This window comes from Girardinichthys multiradiatus, chromosome 13 (assembly GCF_021462225.1).
Source record: "Girardinichthys multiradiatus isolate DD_20200921_A chromosome 13, DD_fGirMul_XY1, whole genome shotgun sequence".
Taxonomy (NCBI): Eukaryota; Metazoa; Chordata; class Actinopteri; order Cyprinodontiformes; family Goodeidae; genus Girardinichthys; species Girardinichthys multiradiatus.
This window is the reverse complement of record NC_061806.1, coordinates 34540271-34561623: the sequence shown is the minus strand read 5'-3', so window position 1 is coordinate 34561623 and position 21353 is coordinate 34540271. Positions and strand designations below refer to the sequence as shown.

General features: G+C 38.6%; 1 protein-coding gene across 3 annotated transcripts in view; it reads left to right on the top strand.

The window, feature by feature from the left end:
- LOC124879129 (semaphorin-6D-like) overlaps positions 1 to 21107 on the top strand; it is a 227913-nt gene extending 206806 nt beyond the window's left edge. For 2 of the 3 annotated variants that reach the window (XM_047383469.1, XM_047383468.1), the window contains 3 exons: positions 15233 to 15483; positions 16286 to 16417; positions 18199 to 21107. In XM_047383469.1, the coding sequence (XP_047239425.1) occupies positions 15233 to 15483; positions 16286 to 16417; positions 18199 to 19500 (1685 nt within the window). In that variant the 3' untranslated portion in view covers positions 19501 to 21107. The remainder of the gene's footprint in view (positions 1 to 15232; positions 15484 to 16285; positions 16418 to 18198) is intronic. The other variant, XM_047383470.1, reaches the window with a different exon arrangement.
- The last annotated feature ends 246 nt before the right edge of the window (positions 21108 to 21353 follow it).

Here is a 21353-nt window from a genome sequence, read left to right as displayed (position 1 = left end):
TTCTCAACTTTCTTTCTGGACCCACTTCATCCATCCATCTTCCATTATGGTTTAATCTTTCCAAGGTTGTGGGAGGGTGGTGCCACATAGGACAATCATCCATGCATGCACCCACTCACAACTAAGGGCAATTTAGAGTGGCATGTTAACATGCAGGTTTTTGTATGGTGGAAGAAAACCATGCCTAGAAATGATAAATACACAAACTTCACACAGAATGAGAAAAGTCTTGGCTGGGATTTGAGGGCAGAATTGTGTTACTGAGACGAGTGTAAAGCTCTATAATTTGGTGATTGGCAAACGCTTTAGTGGAATGGCTATATAAGGTTAGCCTAAAGTTTAGGATTCATGTAATTGATCAGTGAAATAAAGTCAGTTTTATGTTCTTTTACATGATAAAACCATGTCTCTGTATGAATGAAATTTTTATGGTTTTGTGGCTAGATATTAGTTAAAAGCCATCAAATTAAGGTCACTTTTGCCTTGTGTGCAAAAATGGTCTAACCAATGTTTTATTTTGCCATAAAAGCAATATCCATAGTTTTGTTTGCTGAATGCAAACAATTTAATCATTCTTATGGGCTCTTCTAGCATTGTTTAAGAAATTAGATGCTTTTCATTTCACCAGTTAGACTTAACTAATTTGTTTCCATCATAAATATAAATGATGTACTACAGTACATCTGACTAGCCCTTAATTTAATGAAACTGGATGTGACCCATACAAAGGAAGGGTATCTGCATCCTCAGTCTGTTTTAATCTGTATGTAGAGTTGCAGAGAATCCATAATCAAATGCAAATCCAAACAGTGTTTCTTTTAAAGTTTTTATTTTGTATTCATAAATTTAAATATGCAAACTAGCAGTCTGAACAGATGTTATTTGTTTTATGGATAAAAATCAGAACATTATGGAAAACCTTAGCTTAACTCACAGCTAATGAATTAAAATTAGTCTTTAAATAGATTTAAAGTGGCACACTTCCTATTTTCATTTCTTTTCCCTAGGAACTACAGTTACATTTCTTAAAGCTCAGAGGAAATTTTCCACATTGTCAAAGTCTTCATTTCTCTCAACACCCAGAACATAACATCTGCAACAAAAATAGTAGCTTACACAAAGACACGAGGAGAAACATAAAAATAACATCATTGTGATGTGGGACTGTTTTTAGCCCTAATATTGTAATGATAGTCCCGATCCATGTAAGCAGGGAAATACTTGGATGTTTATCCTGTTTTAGAAGCAACTGTGGTTTGGGAATAAAGCAGGCAATAAGAGTGGTGCAGTTTGTATTCATGGCAAATGATATTAGTATAATTGCAAGTAATGCTTGGAATCCAAGGAGATTTGAGAACCTGGGGAAGTTTGATTGATGGTTGGCAATACTAGATTAAACAACAAGTTAAATGTTTGCTTTTTAGCAGCAGCCTACATCCTGGCCCGGGCCTCTTCTCTCATTGAGGCTTAGTTTTGTTTTGTTTTTTTCCTGATATGCTTGAAACCTTCCTCTGAGATTCAGCTTGATATGATTCATCATTTTATCTTCAATAAACTGTCAGCTGAACATTCAGGCTGGCAATCTATCAATCACATCCCAAAGGTACATCACAGGTTTCAGATCTGCTAAATAAGAGATGCTGCTGATGATCACTGGAGTCTCGGTCATTTTGATTCTGGCATTTAAACAATGAATTATAATGAAGTGAACACTTTTGCAACAGAAGCAGCATACTTGGTCAGATTCAGTTTGCACACATTGTAGCCTCAGATGTGTTTGGTTACCCCCATTACATTATTGTTTATCTGCTTGCCTTTTTTTTTTTTTTGTCCTGTCACGGCGTTTCAGGCATACCGTAAGAAAGAGATACTTGCCTACACATGCCAGGGCGGTTGTGCTCTACAAAAAGGTACCAGGTGATTTGATAGCAGCCTTCAGGCTATTGTTGGGTCTGGTGTCTCTCATCTTCATCTTCATGACACTCCATTGATTCTCTTTGGGGTTCTGGGAGTTTTCCAGCCGATTCAAGCACAGTTGCACGATGGTTATTGAGCCGGCTTTTGGTACCTTTGACAGTGTAGGCAGGTGCCAAGTCCTGTTGAAAAATGAAAACAGCATCTCCACAAAGCTTGTCAGAAGCTCAAAGTGTTGTAAACTGTCCTGGTAGATGGCTGCATTGACTGTGGACTTCAGAGAACACCAACACCGTTTTTTCCGTAGCCCATGTAAGGTGATGTTGTCTCTGGTTAGGAGTGGTTTGACACGAGGAATGCAACATTTGTTGTCCATGTGTAGGGTTTGTCTGTGCGTACTGGATCTTAATGTGCACACTTCAGCTTCAGCCCGAATGGATTTTGCTTCACAATCCTCTCAAGGCTACTGCTATTCCTGTTAGAGGACCTTGTCCTACCACCCGTTTTATTCCCACTCAACTTTCTATGAAAGTGCTTGGATACTGCACTCTGTGAACAACCAACTTCTTTAGCAATGACATTTTGAGGCTTATCCCCCTCATGGAGGGTGTCAATGACTGTCTTCTGGACATATGGGCCAGTCAGTTGTCATCCCCATGGTTGTGTAGCCTACTGACCCAGACTGATTAACCACTCACAAAATATTTGCAGGTGTTTCTAGTTAATAAGCTAATTAGAGTGGGAAGCCACAATTTCCAATATTTAACTTTTGTAATTCTCTGAGACAATGAATTTTGGATTTTCATTATCTGCTAACCACAATAATCAAAATGAAAAAGAAATAAGGGCTTAAATAAGGGCTTGAAATATGTTGCTCTCTGTAATGAGTTTCTGAGTTTCACTTTCTGAAATAATGCAAAATATTGCACTTTTTTGTGATATTCAAATTTTTTGAGATGTACCTGTTTATCATATATATGACAGAACTTGATATTTCTCTATGTTTTGGGGGCATGTAGAAAACGTATTAAAAAGGTACTCCAACGGACGTGTTTACAGCAGCTAAAGATTCATCCGTATTTGGTGAACCTTGAATGAATAGGAACACATTTGAATAAACTTTGTTTCAGCTTGTAATAAGTTCTTGCCCTCTGTTACATTTCTATGCAGTGGGATTAAAGGAAGAATGGCTCTATTGAAATTTGTATCATCCTCAAACACCAACAATCACATTTACAATTTAACCTTCTTTAAAGCTCCTTGTCTGTATCTGCTTTGAACCAACAATGTGAGCAGTTTACTGGATGACAGCATGATAGTAAAAAAGTTCCTAGTTAATGAGCTGTTATTTTATTTCAAATCAAGGTGTTTAATAGATAAATTTAATTTAGATTTTGTGTAAACTACCATCTAATTGTTTCTCTTCCTAATATATTAAAGTAATTCAATCTGCAGGTGACCAAATTACAACAATGGACTGCCTTTTAGAGAAATTGTTGATGTATATCTTAATTATCTAAATAATACCATCATATAAAACATTCCAAATATAAAAGTAACATGTATAAAGAAAATATAAACAGGTATAAGGTAAATATATTTCTGTTGTCTGTGAATGAAAAAACTGAGTTGGTTATTACTGATTGCATTTGACTGGATGTAAATCAGAAAAATTGGAAATGCTGGACAAAAAAGAATGACCTGAAAATTATCCTTATGTATCAAATCTGAGCAAATATACCCAAAGCAATATAGTCCTATACTAATAGGTTTTGTAGCTGGTTTAAATTCCTTTTTCTGTGCCTCCATATTGTTATGCAGCCATCATATGTATTGCTGGTAAAAATAAAACGAAAGCTGAATATGAATGCAAAAAAAAAAAAGTAATGCATACGGTGCTAAGGCATCAGTACCATCACATAAAATATCACTTTTAAAAGGTCGAGTGAACAGCCCATTAACGTCAGTTAGTGAGCATTTAGAGACACATCCCATCCCATCCTCAATGCAATCATGGTTATAATCATTATCACCACATCGGTGCCTAATGTGTCATTTCATTACATGCATTAAATACCAGAGTAATACAAAACTTGTTCTGTTTTGAACAGTAAAATCAGTTTCTGCTCAGTATTTAATTCCATGCTTTCTGTTCACCTCTCAGTGGACTTGGGTATCTGTTTACTGTAGTAAGTGTGGTTCTCTGAAACTGCATCTGAACACTTTCTAATTGAAAATAAAATATGTGTCCTGATATTAGGTCAGTTTAACCAAAACAGCTTCTATGCTGCATTAGTTCATAATTAAACCCTCTGTCAGAAATATAATTATTTTTAGACCATAGTAATCTGAATAATTAATGAAATTATTGATTTTACTGACGACCTGTTGTTTCCTATCCCACTGTGCACCAGAAAAACGTTGGCAACATATTGGTTGTATTTTTCTTTAAAGTTCGTCTTTTTTGAATAAAACACCCATCTCATTTAGAATACTGTAGCCTCTTTGGCCTTCATTTTTGAACACATGCACAAAGGTTCAACATAATAACACTGGAGTAACTTAACTCATTTAGCTTAACTTATTTGTATGGCATTTCTAAATACAACTCAGTTGGCCAAAGGGCTTTTACACAGAAAGCTGAAAAAACTAATCAAAACAATAATGGCAAACATCACAATACAACAAGTGACATAGAGAGCAGATACATAAAAACAAACGCCAATAAAACCACAAAAGCCAACATCTCAAACTGGGTGGAAAGCTAGAGAGAGAAAATGTGTTTTAAGAGAAGATTTAAAACATAAAGTAGGTTGGCCTGTCTGATTTGTAAAGGTAATTCATTGCATAGTTTTGGTGCAATGGCAGAGAAAGCCCGGTCGCCTCTCCGCACTCTTTGTCTTCAGAACGACTAAAAAGCTTATCTGCCAACCTGAGCGAGCAAGAGGGAGATGTGTAAAAGAAGGTCTGACAGATACTGGGTGGCGAGGCCATTACGACATTTAAAAGTAAATAAAATAAATTTAAAATAAATCTACAAATGAACCGGTAACAATTCATTTGTTCTCATTTTTTGGTACCAGGTAAAAGACAAGCCGCAGCATTTTGGACCAGCTGTAGTTGAGCCACCAAAGTTTTGCTAAGCCCAGTGTAAAGTGCATTGCTGTAATCTAAAGGAGTTGTAATAAAAGCATAGTTTAAAATCTCAAAATGATGGCGTGACAGCAATGCCCTGAACAGAGCACTTGTTGCAGTAAAACAATGAGAGGTGGGAGAAACATACAGTAAAATCAGTCTGGGCATTGAAGTACTGGATTCTTTCATAATAATTTTCAGCCTAAATTAAAATAAATGTGCACAACATCTTCCATAATAAGCAGCTGCATCACTGGCAGCACAGTTTATATCACTGTTATGATACAGGAGCAGTTTAATTAGTTTCATGTCTGTAAAATTATTATGCATTATGCAAATTAGTTTTTTTTATGTTGTATAGTTCTGCTCATGCAGAAGAATAAAATAACTAAAAGGAGAGAAGAAAACTGGGCACACAATCATTAAAATGACACATTACACATGTTCTGTTACACCGTGCCAACTCTGTCTAATCGACTACATCTTAAAAACACCACTAATGCCTTTGCCAGATGTAGTTTTTACTGACAGATGTGTTAAACAAATAATGATGCATCTTGGTTAACAGTTTTTACATGTTCCAAATTCACAGTGAGGAAAGTTTAATTTTGTCAGTTGAGTGACTCTTGAGTCCACGGAACTTGATCAGACTGAATTGAGGCATATTTTGCCAAATAACTTGAAAACAAATGTAAACATACAATGCACAAACTTTATTTTTCACTTTCAACTGACATGTAAACAGAATAAACTTCAGACCAAAGGACGTTTCTCCAGCAATTGTGGTCTTTGTCCCTGAATGCATCTTCAAACTGTAAACTGTAATTAGGCTTTCTTATGTTTATTTGCTTTTGTTGTGGGGTTAATTCGCATATTTTGCACCAAAACACATTTATTCTCTGGGACTAAAAAAGTATTTTTAAAGTGTATGTACATCTGATTTTAGCTTTATGTCTTTGCATTTTGTTGTTTGGAAATTAGTTAGTTTCCTCTGTATTTAAAATAATTTATATGAAATAATGTTTCTCATTTTGTCCTGAAATAGAATAGAATGCAGTATTACATAGAGAGCGTACTCCAACAAGGCAGCCTCAGCTGCGACAAAAAAAGTTATTACTACGGATGGACACAACTTTATGAAAGGGTAGATAGAGAGATTAAGTGATTGACTTGTGTTGTGACAGTGGATGAAAGTGGATCTAAATGCCCATCACTGGTACTGGATTGTGGCGGTCATAAATTTGGGTTTCAATTTTTAAGTCCTACAAAACAACTCCATTCAGAATATTTGGCTTGGAATACACGTAGAAGCTTTTTATGATTCAAAGTAATTTTATATGAATGGCTCATAGTCTTCTTGTAGTTATGTGACAGAAAAAAATCTTTCTGCTGGCCATTGCTGATTCATTTTTCTTTGATCAGGTCTCCTAATTCTGCATATTTCCTGTGTCAAGTGAACAATATGAGAATAGGAGCAACAGTCAGTGTAAAGAAAGTCTTCTATCTCCATCATTCATCAAAAAGACACTACAAATGGAAAGAACCTGATTTGTGATGATTATGTATATTGGTGAGAAATTGTTTGTTGATAAGAATGTTGGCAGAGACAACATGGGAATACTTAGGATTGAAATGGAAAAGGGTTGAACTTACCCAGCAGCTGTTAAATTGCATAAAAGATGTGAAAATATACAGAAAACAACGTTCTGAGGTTCAGAAAAACAATGTAAAACATTATGTTGCTTCATTTCTGAATAAATAATTCCTTTTTTTCTGCACATACCTTCTTTTTCACTAAGAAGTGTCTGTCTTTCTGCTATAGTACCCGAGGTCTGTTGAACAGCAACAACAGTGACACCTTCTATTTTACTGCTTTCTGAAGATTGCACCGAAGTGCCAAAGCACTTTGTTTACCTCCCACCTACGCAACAGCCTCCTGAACACCCTGAAGCAGCTCATAAATGTGACACTTCATTCATTTAAATAATGAACACTGGAGACTAAATGAAAATCTAAAGAGTGCCATAGAGCTGAGAAGCAGCAATTTTTAGGCCTCTGCAGAGTAAAATGCTTCATTCTTAATCCACACGGCACCTAACACACACCTGCGGTGTTTTAGGTGTGAATTGTGTGACCTTTTAAAGGGGACAGGATTGTATGTGTGTGAGTGGCCACCATTTTCAGAGAAGATCAAAGTCAGACTTGACAAGCTGTCTTCTGTTTCTTCATCACACTTATTCCACCGGTTTTTGTCTCTTTTGTTTTGATTTCTAATTGTTTCCCTCGATCACTTTCATCTCTGCATCGGTTCTTCGTCGTGTTTGCATCCTTGTTGCTCACTGCTTCTCTGCACGGATTCTGTCACTGGTGTCTGGCTTCATGTGAATACCAATAGGAAGGCAGTGGGCAGGAGAGCATACAAATACAACAGACTCATTTGAAGCTTTACTTCAGTGTTCAGAGGATCTGTGTCAGTCACAGTTTTCTATCAATTTGTTTTTTTTACTTTTGATATTACATTGAAAACCCTAATGCTACATTATTGAAATACTGTTTTTTTTTTGTTTGAAAAGTTTCTTGATTGACCAATATTTTATGCACCTGTATACTGTGCCTTGCTAAAGTATTCATACCCCATGCACTTTTTCACACTTTCTTATGTGATAACCGCAAGCCTATGCAACGTATTTTATTGGGATTTTAAATGATAGATCAACACAAAGTAGGAAAAATAGCTGTGGGAGGAGTGTGATGGACATTTGTATTCAGATCCCCTGAATCAATACTTTGTAGAATGAACTGTCGCTGCATTTTAGAGCAAATCGTTTGGGGTTTGTCTCTACCAGCTTTGCACTTCTAAAGGTTGAAATGATTGGCCATTCATCTTTGCAAAATAGCTGAAGCTCAGTCAAATGAGATGGAAAGGGTCTGTGAAGATCAGATTTAGGTCTGGACTTTGACTAGGGCATTCCAATACATGGATATGCTGTGAGCTATACCAATTAATTGGAGCATTGGCTCACTGTTTAGGATTATTGTCTGCTAGAACCTTGACCATTTTCCCCAGGCTGATATTTTTTGCAGCTTCTGACACCTTTCGTCCTAAGCATCCATCTTCCCACTGACTCAGACAAGCCTTACTGACTATGCTGAAAAGAGCAGCCTGGTGCTGCCACCACCATATTTCACTGTGGGGATGGTGTGCCCAGGGTCTAGTCAATTGTCCATAAGATTTTGCAAAGAATGTTTAGTTTTGGTCTCATCTGACCAGAGCACCTTCTTCCACAAGGTTGCTTTGTCCCCTAAATGGACATATTTTACTCTTCCATTAGCAATGGCTCCTCCAGATTTGTGGAAGTATGTAATGCTGAGTATGATGCTTAGGTTCTTAATAAATGCTGTCTGCCTGTCTTTCTGTCAATTTATCCACAATGTTTAATCTATAATGTTCCCTACACACTCACAGATATAGTGTTTATGTCCTTGTCTTATGTAAAACAATTTTCATTGCTTTCTGGTAGAAATCTTCTTTATGTGCCTATTGAACTTGTCTTTTTTTTTCCCTTTTTAATAATTCTCCTCATGGCTTTTCATTGAATCTAGTTATATGGTTAATTTGTATGATTGATTTAATTAGACCTTCCCAGACAGTATTGATTTCAGCTGAATCTAAAAGAAAGAGCAGACGAGAGGGTGGTAACAAGCAGTGGGATGCAGAGATGGGAGGTAGCAAAAAGTGACAGTGAGGATGAAAGATGAAGGAGATAGGTTAAGAAAGCACTGAACGGAAAGTCTTATGGAATACTGTAAATCCTACACTGACATAGAACAGTGACAAGAAAAGGTAAAAGTCAAGATATCACACTGACGTTTTCACCCCAGATGCTAGAAACTTTAACATTTTAGGCTGACAGCAAAGAAGGAGAAACTTTCAAACTGACAGAGGGAAGAGGAAAAAAGGAGAGGGCATAGAATGAAACATTTCCATGTTTGGCTGTAATTAGCATAATATTTCTCCCTGTGTGTTTCCATCATCCTATTTTTAACTGTCAGACTGAAAGACTGAGATGAAAGCGTGCAAATAACGAACATGAAATTGTCTCTTTTAAACACATGGGATGTGTGTTTGTGGTTTAATTCCTCCCCTGATGTGTAATGACTTCTTGCTCTATTTCAAGAGTACTTTGGCATAAAAGTCTCATGTCTTCCATGGCTTCTTGTATCAAAGCAAAGCCTCAGAAGCTTAGAGGCCACTCCGGCTTTGAGGTTTCAGATGGTTGCCACTTTGAGTCCCACACCATCGGAGAGTGGGGAATAAAATCCCCTAATGGCAAAAAGTGAAGGGCATGGAATTAGCTTTTTTGTTTCTGGAGTATTTTTGGCCTCTTTGATCAGGGTTTCAGGGACATGAACTCAGTCTGGGCAAATTATCTCTAACAGGGATTTAGCTGGAACTATAACTCCGCTAAATATGTTTCTTTCCACAGAAAAATCTCGACCACTTAGAAAAATGGTCACACTGATTTTTACCAGTTGACCTCTGGATGCCTGTTACTGCCAAGTCTAAACAGGGCAATGCTTACAAATCAAGTTTATCCGGTTCCTAAGATGTTTAAACACACCAGCAGTTTAGGTAATGCATTGTAAAGATGGGTGTACTTCAAACTCGTGTGATGTTTTGCCTCTAAATTTCACCGTAACAAATTCTTCAATTCAAGAAACTTCGACTTGAATAAGATTTTCATAGGTCTATTTCAGCAGATTCATTTGGTAGTCAGATTAGGGTATATGGTTGAGTGACTGTTTATAACTGTACTCAGTGCAGTACCTCTCCAAAACACAAGATGGTACTACTTAGGAAATTACACTATATAGTAGGATTGGCAACAGAAGGATTTACAGAAAGGGCTTTTTTTCTTTTTCTTACAAAAACTTGAATCCAAAACATTAAAATGATTTGGTCAGTTCACCTCTTTACCATTTATAAATCAGCTATGTACCAAAACATTGGAATTTTGTCCCGACTTAATAATAGTAGCGATTACTGGTAAGTCATCTATTTACACGAGGTGCACATCTGAATAAGATATAGCATTTATTGTTTTACATTTTTTTAAAGTAGTGTAATGTCTGTTATTTAAAAAAAAGTACACTATAGCTTTTACATAAAACTGAGTATAACATCTCTTGGAAGTTGTTCTTGGCAGCAATAAATAATATGTTAACTTGGCTACCTTGTAACTGCTTTGATTTTAGATCAAGCAGAAAAAACTATCTACATCCAATAGTAAATATACAAGCCAACCAACCATTAACCTTAATCAGTTTTATTTTTGTGATCATGATGCTGTTCAAAATTATGTACAGGTTCTGTCAAAGTTGAATGTACACTCCTGATCAAAATCTGAAAACCAATTAATAAGTTGCAAGAATAAGCAATTTACATTGTTGGATTTTATGAAGGTTCTAGCTAGAGCTTCACAATGCTAAAAGAAGAAATGGGACCAAGAGACAAAAATTGAGCAGACAATTTATTGACAACTGCATTTAAACTCACATGCTTTTGTCAGCAGATCAAATGTTTAAGACCACAGCCTTTAAAAGCCATGAATCTGCACAAAGACGTGTATTCCGTGTACTTTTCTGTCAAGTATTTACACTGTCAGGACCTGCCAATGCAACAGCAAAAAAGTGGTAGGATTGTTGAACTGCATAAGCAAGCCCTCTCACAACGTGCCATCGCTGCTGAGGTTGGATGCAGTAAGACAGTCATTTTGAATTTCTTAAATGGTGAAAGGCCACATCTCCAACGCCACATCATGATTTGGAGTGCTTCTTCCTTCAATGGAACAACGGAGCTTCAGGTTGTGCAGGAGTGTCAAACAGCAGCTGGCTATGTGGAGATGTTGCAGCTGGCATCCCTCATGACTGAGGGCCCTCGTCTGTGTGGTAATGGCAGGGTTTTGGAACAGAATACTGCTGTAGTTCACAATGTCCGCTTGACAAAGTACTTCTTCCAGGAGAATAATGCCACTCTTTTGAACCATCCTGTGTGTTCCCCTGATCTAAATCCCATTAAGAACATTTGGGGATGAATGGCATGGTAAGTTTACAAAAATGGACACAAGTTCCAGATAGAGGATGCCCGTTGGGAACCCATCCTTAACACTTGCAGCATTCCTACTAGCCTCCAGGAAACATTTGCATCAAGCATGCCTAAACGACTATCTGAAGTGATCAACAGAATAGTGGAGCTACTCATTACCGAAACCTTTTTGAAACTTTGATTTCTGTTTTGAGGGGTGTTTTTTTTGAGTTAGGGTCTTAAACTTATGATCAGCTGTTTAAAATGTTGTCTCTTACTCCCATTTGTTCTTTTAGCATTGTGAAGCTCTAAGCTTTATACGATCAGTAGTGCCAAACACAAATTCTTGCAATTTTTTAACTGGTCTCTAGGTTTTCTACCTTGAATTTGTTTTATATGAAATAATTTAGTATTTCAAAACATTTTTTTTGTACTTAACAGAAAGAATAAATGCTGACTTATAATGTGGAAAATAATCCAGAATGTCAGACACTTTTGTCCAAATTACTAAGTCACAAAATTTACAAATGGCGATGTGTGGTGCCAAATGCTCTCTGGGTGTCAGAAAGATAAATCAACCTATCAATTTCTGGATTGTCAGTGGGAATGTGAGCCAGGAGGATGCTAATGTAAGCTAGTAATCAGTCAAGCTTTCAGAAACAAAAACAAAGGTTACGACAAGCAAAGACAACTAGAAAGGCATGGTTTTCATCAGTTAGAGTGGCTAATCATGCAAAGGAACAGCAGCATGATTCAGAACTGACCAAGCCCTCTAACAAATGCTTAACAGTGGCAGATGCAAAACAGCAGGACCCAGAGGTAAACAGTACAGACCAAAAGTTTGGACACACCTCATTCAAAGAGTTTTCTTTTTTTTCATGACTATGAATATTGTAGCTTCACACTGAAGGCATCAAAACTATGAATTAACACATGTGGAATTATATACTGAACAAAAACATGTGAAACAACTGAAAATATGTCTTATATTCTAGGTTCTTCAAAGTAGCCACCTTTTGCTTTGATTACTGCTCCGCACACTCTTGGTATTCTGTTGATGAGCTTCAAGAGGTAGTCACCTGCAATGGTTTTCACTTCACAGGTGTGCCCTGTCAGGTTTAATAAGTGGGATTTCAAACCTTATAAATGGGGTTGGGACCATCACTTGTGTTGTGCAGGAGGTGGATACAGTACACTGCTGATAGTCCTACTGAATAGACTGTTAGAATTTGTATTATGGCAAGAAAAAAGCAGCTAAGTAAAGAAAAACTAGTGGCCATCATTACTTTAAGAAATGAAGGTCAGTCAGTCCGAACAATTGGGAAAACTTTGAAAGTGTCCCCAAGTGCAGTCGCAAAAACCATCAAGCGCTACAAAGAAACTGGCTCACATGAGGACCGCCCCAGGAAAGGAAGACCAAGAGTCACCTCTGCTGTGGACGATAAGTTCATCCGAGTCACCAGCCTCAGAAATCGCAGGTTAACAGCAGCTCAGATTAGAGAACAGGTCAATGCCACACAGTTCTAGCAGCAGACACATCTCTAGAACAACTGTTAAGAGGAGACTGTGTGAATCAGGCCTTCATGGTAAAATAGCTGCTAGGAAACCACTGCTGAGGACAGACAACAAGCAGATGAGACTTGTTTGGGCTAAAGAACACGAGGAATGGACATTAGACCAGTGGAAATCTGTGCTTTGGTCTGATGAGTCCAAGTTTGAGATCTTTGGTTCCAACCACCGTGTCTTTGTGTGGCGGAGAAGAGGTGAACGGATGGACTCTACATGCCTGGTTCCCACCGTGAAGCATGGAGGAGGAGGTGTGGGGGTGCTTTGCTGGTGACACTGTTGGGGATTTATTCAAAATTGAAGGCATACTGAACCAGCATGGCTACCACAGCATCTTGCAGCGGCGTGCTATTCCATTCGGTTTGCTTTTAGTTGGACCATCATTTATTTTTCAACAGGACAATGACCCCAAACACACCTCCAGGCTGTGTAAGGGCTATTTGACCAAGGAGAGTGATGGGGTGCTGCGCCAGATGACCTGGCCTCCACAGTCACCAAACCTGAACCCAATTGAGATTGTTTGGGGTGAGCTGGACCGCAGAGTGAAGGCAAAAGGACCAACAAGTGCTAAGCATCTCTGGGAACTCCTTCAAGCCTGATGGAAAACCATTTCAGGTGACTACCTCTTGAAGCTCATCAACAGAATGCCAAGAATGTGCGGAGCAGTAATCAAAGCAAAAGGTGGCTACTTTGAAGAACCTAGAATATAAGACATATTTTCAGTTGTTTCACACTTTTTTGTTCAGTATATAATTCCACATGTGTTAATTCATAGTTTTGATGCCTTCAGTGTGAAGCTATAATATTCATAGTCATGAAAATAAAGAAAACTCTTTGAATGAGAAGGTGTGTCCAAACCTTTGGTCTGTTCTGTACGTAGAGCTGGCTTATTCAGCAATAAACAACCATGAGACATATTTTAATGTTAACATTCTACAGCATGTTTTAATTGAAAGGAAAGTTTAGTTACATTTTTAGTCATATCATAATATTTCTAAAAAATTTGCAATTCTTCAACACAAGCACTATGAAAAAAGCAAAAACAGAACTCAGTTATTGGCTTTGTTGCACACAGTATGTTAAATGCATGAAAAACAGTATAATGGTTGTTGAAGCTGTTGTCAATATGCCCCTGGTGAAAAGGGTTATTAGCAGGGGTTGCATACTGCCTATAATACCCATTTTTGTAAGACCTGAATACATATAAAAACATAAGTACTAAAATAGGTGCATTATACATCTAACCTAACAACTAAATTTACCATACCATGCCATGCCAAACAGCTCAAGTTTTCTCAGGAACGGCATTGATAAATATTGCTCTATACTCTGGAAAAACTCTTAATATTAGTCCCGCTCCTGCAGTACGCTTTCATCCCCATTTGGTAGTTTGAAAAATTACACAGCAGAGAACCAGCCGTAATCAGCCCTTGTGATTGATAACTCTGTTTATTAGAGTGTAGCTTCTGGTGCACCATGAAACTTTTTTGGACACGTTACAGGTGCTACGGCCAAAGGCTGTGCAACACTCTGCTCCTTCTCTGCCACTCATAAACTTGTAGTGTATTGGTTTTTTTTTCCCTTCTAAAAAAAATCTCAACAGTGTGTAATCAAGGTATTGATTGCTGTTGAATTGATGCGCTGTCAACCAATCCTGAGCAGTGTGTATTCGATCTTATGTATGTCACTGCTGGACAGACTGATGAGTCACTGTATCAGAGGCTTTCATGGCGTAGCTGAACCTGACGAGGTGAACACTGCCAAACAATAAACTCTCTCTTTCATCTCCGCTCATCTACACCTACCCCCTCCTTCTGTTTTTGTCCCTTCATCCTTTTGTCGGTCCCACTCCCTCCCTTTCTCTCTCTCTCCAATCTCCTTGTCACTTACCTTCCCTTTCTTCTCCTCCCTTCAGATCTCACCTCTGTGTCCTAGTCTTTTTCTCTCTTCTGTCATCCAGATTTCTTACCTGTGAAGCACCTCTTTCTCATTAAGTCTAATCCCCATCTGTCTTTCACTTTTTTCTTTCTTCCACCCATTCACCTTGGTTTTACCTCTCCTCCATCTGTTTTTTTTTCCTCATCCTCTTAAACTCTCTTGTCAACTTAACATCAGCATAATATTTGCTCATCCATCCAAAGAAGCCCTTGTCGGCTGGCAAGGAATCACGTTTTGCATTTAATTTAATTCCACACAAACATACACGCACCAACAAACACACAGAAAAGGCTATTGAACAAAGTACGTGTGATCAGTCATAATATTAAAGACACCTTACTTATACCAAGTTGGAGCCTCTTTTGCCATTAGAACTGCCCTAACTGCCCCAAAACGTAAACTGTAATGTAGTGCGTGGGTGAACACAGTTCTTTGTAATTCACATGAACATAAGGAGGTGAAGACCATGGTTCTACGAAAAGCCCTCAAAGTCGACATGAATTGAATGTTTGGAATTATGTTTTTGGAATGTATACTTTAAATTTAGCATTTACACATAATGCTAAAGGCGAAATATCTCATATCATTTTTAAGGTGTTCATCGCCCGCCTGAGCTGGACCAGCGTGCCAACGCCAACGTCCACTACACCCTGCTGATCGCCTGCGTGTTCGTGGCATTCTTTTTGGGAGCCATCCTGTCAGGTTTCCTGGTGTCATGTTACTGCAGCCGCAGCGCAGCTCACCGAGCGCGAAGGCTAGGGAAGGACCCCGAAGCATCCCTGCCACACGCTCTGTCGTTGCGGTCGCTCGCCAAGCTGAACGGGCTGCTGGATGGGCAGTCGAGGGTTGGTTATAGACAACTTTGTTGCTTAAAAGATTATTTTTCTTTTTAAATTCTTAGCATTTAAAAATAATGTTTTGGGTAAGTAATAAAAATTTTAGCCTTTTACTGAAATTCAGTTACAAAAAAAGGACTTAAAAAAAAAAAGTCTTCATAGAGATATATCAGAATCAGCTTTATTGCCAAGTTTGTACAGAGAAACAAGGAATTTGACTGCGGTACACATATATACTTATGTATAGGATTTACCACCTGTAGACCACATTTTGATAAAGAGAAAAAGATTATCATGTTCATCTTTACATTCTCAAATGTACTTGACTGATTTTATTCCAAATGAATGTAGCAATATTCCACAAACTGAACTTAAAGGATGTTCTTTTGATGCAGAAGTGCACATTAATCTAAATGTAATTTAAAGATGCTTTGAGACAGACTTAAATGCACTCATCGCTGCTGCTACATTACATTTCAATTAGATTTTTTATGTTCCAGGATGTAGCTCAGAGGCGGCAACATAACTGCCTGAATTTAGAGAAGCGACATTAATATTCATCCTCTCCCTTTTCCTCCTCCTCCTCACCCTAAGGAAACGCATAATAAGATTCACCTTGGTGTTTTATTCAGTCATTACAACTGACTGTTTCATTATTATTCCATAATTTTTCCAAATGTCCTTCAGCAAGAAACAGTCTCTCTAAACTGCTGCTAACCTCTGACCTTTTAGCTGACATATACATTTAAACAAGTCCCTCATTAAACTGTGTGGAACCATTAAAATTCAGCTGTACTTTGTCTTTCTCCAGGATGACCAACTGGAAGTGTCATCGCCAAAAATGTACAGCTCCTTCATCCCCAATGGGAGAGCCGAACCCCACCTTCACACCCCTGGACATCAGGGTCTGCAGCTGGGAGACCCTGATCTCAACCTCTCCCAGGTAGGAGACTTTAAGAGGCAACCTTGGTTTAGCATTTACAGTCATGATACTGACAAATGTTAGTGTTTCAATGAGCTAAATGAATTAAAAGGGAGTGCAATCATAAACACCAATTATCATAGATTAGAATTATAAATCATGCATATTATTACGTATGACATAAATTAATAACCTGATATTGATCGTGTTTTATCAATGAGTTAAGTAAATTTGCTTTTCTACAATTTTAAAATTTTGTCTGGTGTTTTGCATCTTAATCCCCACACCTTGTTTACATTTACTGAATACTAAAATAATTAAAAAATAATTCAGTATTTTAAAATATAGGTGTGCACTGATGAGTTTCCCTACCCTTGTAGGCAAAACCTTCTGTAATCAAGAAATGTTCTTAAAATGCTTTTTACACAGCGACAGTTGATACACTCATTTAAGAGCATTGAGCTTCCCTTACAACCATACTGACACATGTGATGTTAATAGGAAAACTTACATTTTGTTAGCAAAGCATTTGAATAAACTGTTTTATTTTAAATTCTAAATTTTGGATAAGAGGTGCGCAGAGGACAATGTTGATAACGATCCTGCAAGTTACAAACTCTGCAAACCACTGTTTGTCAGTAATTTTTTGAGATGTTTAGTTATTGTTTTTTTCTATTTTGTGCAGATAATTTAGATCTACACGAGTGTTTGCACTTTTAAAATGGTCCCACAATTTGTGGGACCAAATGTTGTCCATATTCCTTAAAAACAGTGAAATGGCCCTTTACTCATGTTCTTCATTGGAAACTAAGAATCTGATTGCAACATTTGTCATTTTCATTACTGAACTTATTTGCTATAAAATCCAACACATTCACAAACATAACAGACATAACATAACATCAATTAAATGAATACCCATCCACAGCTGACCAAGTGCTTGTGTTTTAAATGCACGTGCACTGCAACAGTGCCACTGTGGGAGGACAGTTCTACTCAGGACAGTCTGCATTGAGCTTTGTTTGTAAAATGCTCTCATACCTTAGAAAACCTGTGGACTGTTGCCAATTCTTCAGTAAGCAAAGTAGCTACTGGCTGTACTGAGTCTCTAAATTACATCACTTAATAATCTCTTCCAAACCTGTCATTTTAAAGAAAGCTGCAGGTAGAAATGCCACAGGTCACTTGAAGTTCAGAATTGTCCTATATTTGATGATGAATTGTGCTCTCTGTTTAAAATTAATACAGGACAGTGTTTTTCTCAAAATTTTAAGTTGTGTTGCATTAAGGCAGCACAATATATCACAAATACAGTATATCGCCATCGCAATATTCATATCACAAAGGAGTGTTTGGGGTGCAATAATTGTTGGCTGATATATTCCAAGTATTATGAACTTTTACAAATATTCCATTAGCCAGTTGGACAGTCTTATGGCAGCAGACGTTCACAATAGACGACATGGCATTTTCCAAAATGCTAAAGGTCACAGAGTGTAGGAAGCACAGTTAAGTAGAGGAACAAAGAAAACAGGCCTTTGTCGCAGTTGATATCATCATTGCAAAATTTACCAATAGTCGCAAGATTTTTCATTACTGTGCAGCCCTATGATGAATGAACCATTTCAGTGAAAATGCATGTAAATTGCTTTAGTTATGCAGGGTTTGGATCTACACATTAAATGTTTGTAATCTTGTCAATAAGTTTAGAAATGATTAAAAGCTACATTATCTTTCCAATTAAAAATATTCCTTCTTTAGCTTAATATTTACTTAAATGCATACGTCTAACCTCCATTTAGTCTATTTCTCAGGGAGATGGAGAACTCTCTGGCCTGCCGACACCTGACTCCACCCCAGAGCTGCCCTTCAGGAACATGAAGGCGCTGCGGCATCATCCGTACGAGAAGAACGAAAACTGCAACAACGGCAAAGATAAGAACCCCAAGTCAGGGCCCAGCTGCTCCAAATCCAGTCAGGGCTTCATGGCTGTGGCTGGAAATTCTTTGAGTCAGCAAGTGTTTCCCTTTTCCCATCACAATGGCGGCAGTTTGAGCAATGGGGCAGCCCACGGAGCAGGCGCCTCATCGACTTCACTACACCTTCTTGAGGAGAGACAAATCCCAAATGATGAGCGAGCTGCCGCCAGTGGAGGAGGAGGTGGTGGTGGAGTTCCACATCACCACCACTCCCAGCAGTCGCTGCCACAGACAGTGGTGGATGTGTCTGCACTGGATGAGCTGCTAAAACACATCCATGAGGTCAGCGCGTCAGGAACTGGTGGAATCAAGGTCCTCACGTCTAGCTCCTCATCCTCACTGTTCCCTGGACCGTCCTCTACTGGAGGAGGACATCATAATGGTCATCATCAACACCATCATCACAATCAACACAGCCAGACACGAACACACCACTACAACCACAGCCATCACCACAGCAACCATCACAACAATAACACCAGCAACCACCATCACCAGCAGCAGATCCCTGAGACAGAACCAACTTCTTATTACAGCACCTCCACATTGCCGAGGGATGGTGTCCCCAAACGCTTGGATTCAGCCCCTCAAAATTCCACCTCATCGTCTGCTACGTCTTCATCTTCATCTTCAAACAACCCCACCTCCTCTACTTCCATCCCTTCTTCGTCCTCTTCTTCTTCCTCCACACCGCTCCAACAGCAGGTGATCCTGGAGCGGCCTGGAGGAAGTGGTGTCCCCGTGACACATCACCAATCCCAGCGCCACTCCCTTATCAAGATGGGTGCAGCAGGTGGCGCTGTGCCCCGCCATCACAGCTTTAACCAACGGGGGACACATGTGCACTTTCTGGCCAGGATGAACACCAACAACAACAGCAGCAGCAGCAACCGCCCCCCAGGTTCAACTGTGGCGACTGATAAAAACAACGGCGAGAGCCTGCGGGTGTCCGTCGCCAGCGCCTGTTTGACACGGCAGCACAGTTACAGTGAAGGGCCACATGTGCAGCGGGCGGCAATTGTCCGGAGAACGGTGTCCCTAAAGCCACAGATCCCACCAAAACCACTTTTTCTGCCAAATACAGTAACGTCTGCAGCAACAGAGGTGAGAAAATACAACTACTAAGACAAGGCACCACCAGAACATGGCTGCAGCGCTCCCCACAAAGGAAATCACTGAAATGCCGGCAAAAGGACAAAATGAGCGCTGATAGGCCAAAAAGACAAGAGAGACTTCAGTTCTCGTGATTTATCACAACTTTCCAGTTGTACTTATCGTCATGCTGCTGACGGAAGGCCATCTGATGCCTTTCTGAGGTACAACTGAGACAAACTTGTTTCTTTGCAGGGAAGGATTCCTTGTTGAGACTTTCTCTTCGCAGCAAATGTGGATCGAAACCAGTTCAGACAGGAAACATCTATGAAACATTCCAGAACCAGGGCGAAAGGTGTTAATGATTCAAAAAGAGTCCCACAAGGGTCAAGGTGGCCTGAAAAAATTCCTGATTAATGCAGTTTTCTTATGAGAGCTTTGATCTAATGTCCCCAGTCACTGCACCTTAGAACGGGGCCTGGATTTCAATTGCAAATATTTAAAAAGCAGAGAATTGGACAAATGCAGACCTGAGATGAACTGAATCTGGGACCGTTGCATCGCTTTGAGTCCAGGGATGGCAGAGCTTTCCACAGAAGCAAGTCAAGAAGTCAGAAAAAAATGCTTTGCTTAGCAGATCTGTTTTTTATGACTCTTATAAAATGAAATGTCAAGAAAAGTTCACTGACTGAAAAAAATAGTCTATTTGTTCAAAGCCAAAACTTGAAAACAGTTTTGTTTTCCTGACAAAAAGAGGTAAAAAGAAAAGTCACAGTCTGAGCTACGAGATCACATTTAAGTGTTATAATCCAGCAGTCAGAGATCCAGATCAGAGTATTTACCCCCATATTAACACAGAAACCAGATAAATGCTGCTTTCTTTGAAATCTGAAAAAAGGAAATATTGAGGCCTAGTAGATGATTAAGGAAAGATTTCTGATAAACCAATCCCACAAATGACTAATTAATTATTTCAGTAAATGTAACACTCATCAATTTCATCATTTGTGAGTTCAAATTACTTAATTGGCTCAAATGAATAATTAATCTCTCAAATTATTAAATTTCTGTCTAATGCAGCTTCTTTACTCTTCAATTGCATTACATCTGCAGAATTTGCAGGAAATGTTTTAATTTAATGTCTGTAAAGCCAAATAGTTTAAAGTGCTGGCTGCTAGATTCAGGCTTTGAGTTGGGAATTAAGCAATATTGGTTTATCAGAAATGTTTTCTCATCACCAGCTGATTAAAGAAGGATCTTCACAATGTGAGTTCAACCAAATAACGACTCACTTACCTCCAGTGCAATGGTTTCCAAAGTGTTTAAGTCTGCCTGCCATCATTTGCGATTTAGTTCTGAAATATATTTGGGAATGGAAATATAATCAGTTGTACACAAATTCGTTATTCTAGTATACTTAAATCTAATGTATGGAAAATACAAAGACCTGACCGTGATGCTGCAGTTTGTTCTTTAGGTTGTTTTAAGTCCTTTATTTTGGGGAAAATAAAGGTCTGCACCATATGATGCTGCCTTCCTGGAACTCAACATGACCCGCATGACAACTTGTATACATTTAACTCAAAACTATTTGTTCACATGTAAGATCAGTGTTTTCTCAAATAAATTCTGATATCAGATGCCTTCTTAGTGTCATTTTTGCAGTTGTACAGCAAATCCACATCCATCCATCCACTGATTTTTGTTTGAGTTCAGGTAACGAGGCTAACCGGTCATTAGAGAAAAATGCAGCAACCCTCTCCTCAGTGACCTTGGGGCATCTCAAGACATTTCCAGGCCAGAAGGGATATATATACTCCCTCCAGCAAGGAAATTGGTCTTGGTATCATCACCTGAGGTGATTGTAGGTGATAGGGGCACCGTAA